The 2157-nt window shown below is 30.8% G+C and overlaps 1 protein-coding gene across 1 annotated transcript; it reads right to left on the bottom strand.

Annotated features, from left to right (window-relative positions):
• Positions 587-910, bottom strand: LOC107615429. Its single transcript, XM_016317492.1, has one exon. It carries the CDS (start codon positions 908-910, stop codon positions 587-589), a length of 324 nt encoding a protein of 107 aa, XP_016172978.1.

The raw sequence follows: 2157 nt of genomic DNA, 5'->3' as shown, positions 1-2157 counted from the left end.
AATTAAAAGAGTATCCAGCAACATCAAGTTTAGATAAAGAAACTAAATTCCTAGAAATACTTGGTACATAAAAAGTATCTAGCAAATCTAAATGATGTCCAATGTTGAGAATCAACCGATAAGTCCCAACAGCTTCTACTGGAGCTTTATCTTTATTTCCCATGTAGACAAACTTTTCATTTGGCTTTATGGTTTGGGTTGTAAGGAATCCCTGCATCGATTTAGAAACATGAGTCGTACCTCCAGAATCAATCCACCATGTATTACGAGGAACTTCAACTAAGTTTGATTCAATACATACATAAGCATAATTAAGCTTATTACCTTTCTTTTCAAACCAAGCCTTCCTCTTTGGACAATCATTCTGGAAGTGTCTAGGTTTCTTACAAAAATGACACTTATCTTTCTTCTGGATTTTAGAAGAGGACTCAGCGGTCTTTAATGGTCCCTTTCCTTTTCCCTTTCCATGCTTCTTTCCAGTTTTCTTTCCAACTCCTTGATGATTCAGGTAATGGATGGAATGATTTCCTTGATTCTTAAGTCTTGTTTCCTCTTGAACTAACATACTATGCAAATCATGCACATTTCATTTATCTTTCATGGTATTATAGTTCATTTGGAAAGGACCATACTCAGACGGTAATGAGTTTAAAATAAACTGCACAAGAAAATTTTCATCCACTTCCATTCCCAATGACTTAAGTCTTGCTGCAATATTTGTCATTTTAATGACATGCTCATGCATAGTACGAGAACCATCAAATTTCATGGTGGTCAAAGTACCCATTAACGTCCCAGCAAGAGACTTATCAACAGTTTGGGAGCGCTGTTCCACAAGTTTCATAAATTCTTTAGCATTATCAGACTTGGGAAGAGCTGACTTAATGCTGTTTGCTATGCTCATCCGCATAAACATAAGACTAAGTCTGTTTGACTTTTCCCAAGCTTTATAATGAGCTTTTTCTTCATTGCTACTAAGAACAGTAATAGCAGCAGGTTTCTAAACTTGAAGTGCCAAATCAAGATCCAAGACACCAAGGTGAAATTGGACTTATTCAGACCAATTAGAAAAATTCAGGCCATTAAACATTGGAACAGACGTAGTGTGCGAATGCAATGTGACAGGAAGAATTGTTGCAATTATCACATACTTAATATTAACACTTTGAGTCATAAGATAACACATTATTCAGATTCAAAGAGCATTCATAGAAACATTCAAAGTATATTAATATTCTCCTTTGGGTGATATATCAATATACAATAACACAATGATGCTAATAAATTTAACTTTATTTAGTAAAGATATATGCACCAATTAAAAATATTTAATATCTTTGGATATTTAGATACTAATAACAGTACATATATATATGCTAACAATCATGTTCATTAATTATAAGATCAACTAATCAACCTTTGGGTGATCCTTAAATGTCTCATAATAATGAACTTCAATTAACATATAAATAATTATCATTTAGCATCTTTTTTATACGTAATTGATACAAAATAATAAACATGATATTAACTAAAATTTTTAGATTAGACCACTTTGGTGATTAAAATATCTTAAAATTTCAGTACAAAATTTTCTATTATTGTTACAAAAATAAAAGATACTGTTCATTTTTCGGCTAAAATTTGAGTACTTTGCTACACAAATAGGTAGAAAAATTAAAGAAATTGAAAGAGTTTCCTCATTACTTTCGATTTAAAAAAAAATTGATGTTCATAGATATGCAAACATAATAACGCAGTGCGTAACTATGGAAACCAATTTCATAATAAGGTCCCGTAACTCAGTTGGTTAGAGCGTTGGTCTTATTAATAGGAGGAAACCAATTTCAATATATACACAGCATAATATCACAGCATAATAGCAATGCCTTGATCACTTATACATACAAGCATTATCCATTATAATCATATATATATTCATATATTAAACAATCATGCACGAAACTTCATGAACTGAAAATATAATTACAAGTTCTTATAACTGCAGATTTCATGCTATATCAATTTTGCAGTAAAATTACATTTTCATGAACAATCACAAATTTCACAACCTAAAGCTCTGATACCACATGTAAAATTGAATATAATTTTACTGTACGTTATAAAATTATTATTCAAAGGAAGATCTTGAAATTT

The sequence above is a fragment of the Arachis ipaensis genome, chromosome B09 (assembly GCF_000816755.2).
Source record: "Arachis ipaensis cultivar K30076 chromosome B09, Araip1.1, whole genome shotgun sequence".
Classification (NCBI taxonomy): domain Eukaryota; kingdom Viridiplantae; phylum Streptophyta; class Magnoliopsida; order Fabales; family Fabaceae; genus Arachis; species Arachis ipaensis.
This window is presented reverse-complemented; position numbering and strand designations above follow the sequence as displayed.

Excerpts from the sequence above, each read along its gene's own strand:
- LOC107615429 (XM_016317492.1), bottom strand. The coding sequence starts at position 910 with ATGCGGATGAGCATAGCAAACAGCATTAAGTCAGCTCTTCCCAAGTCT.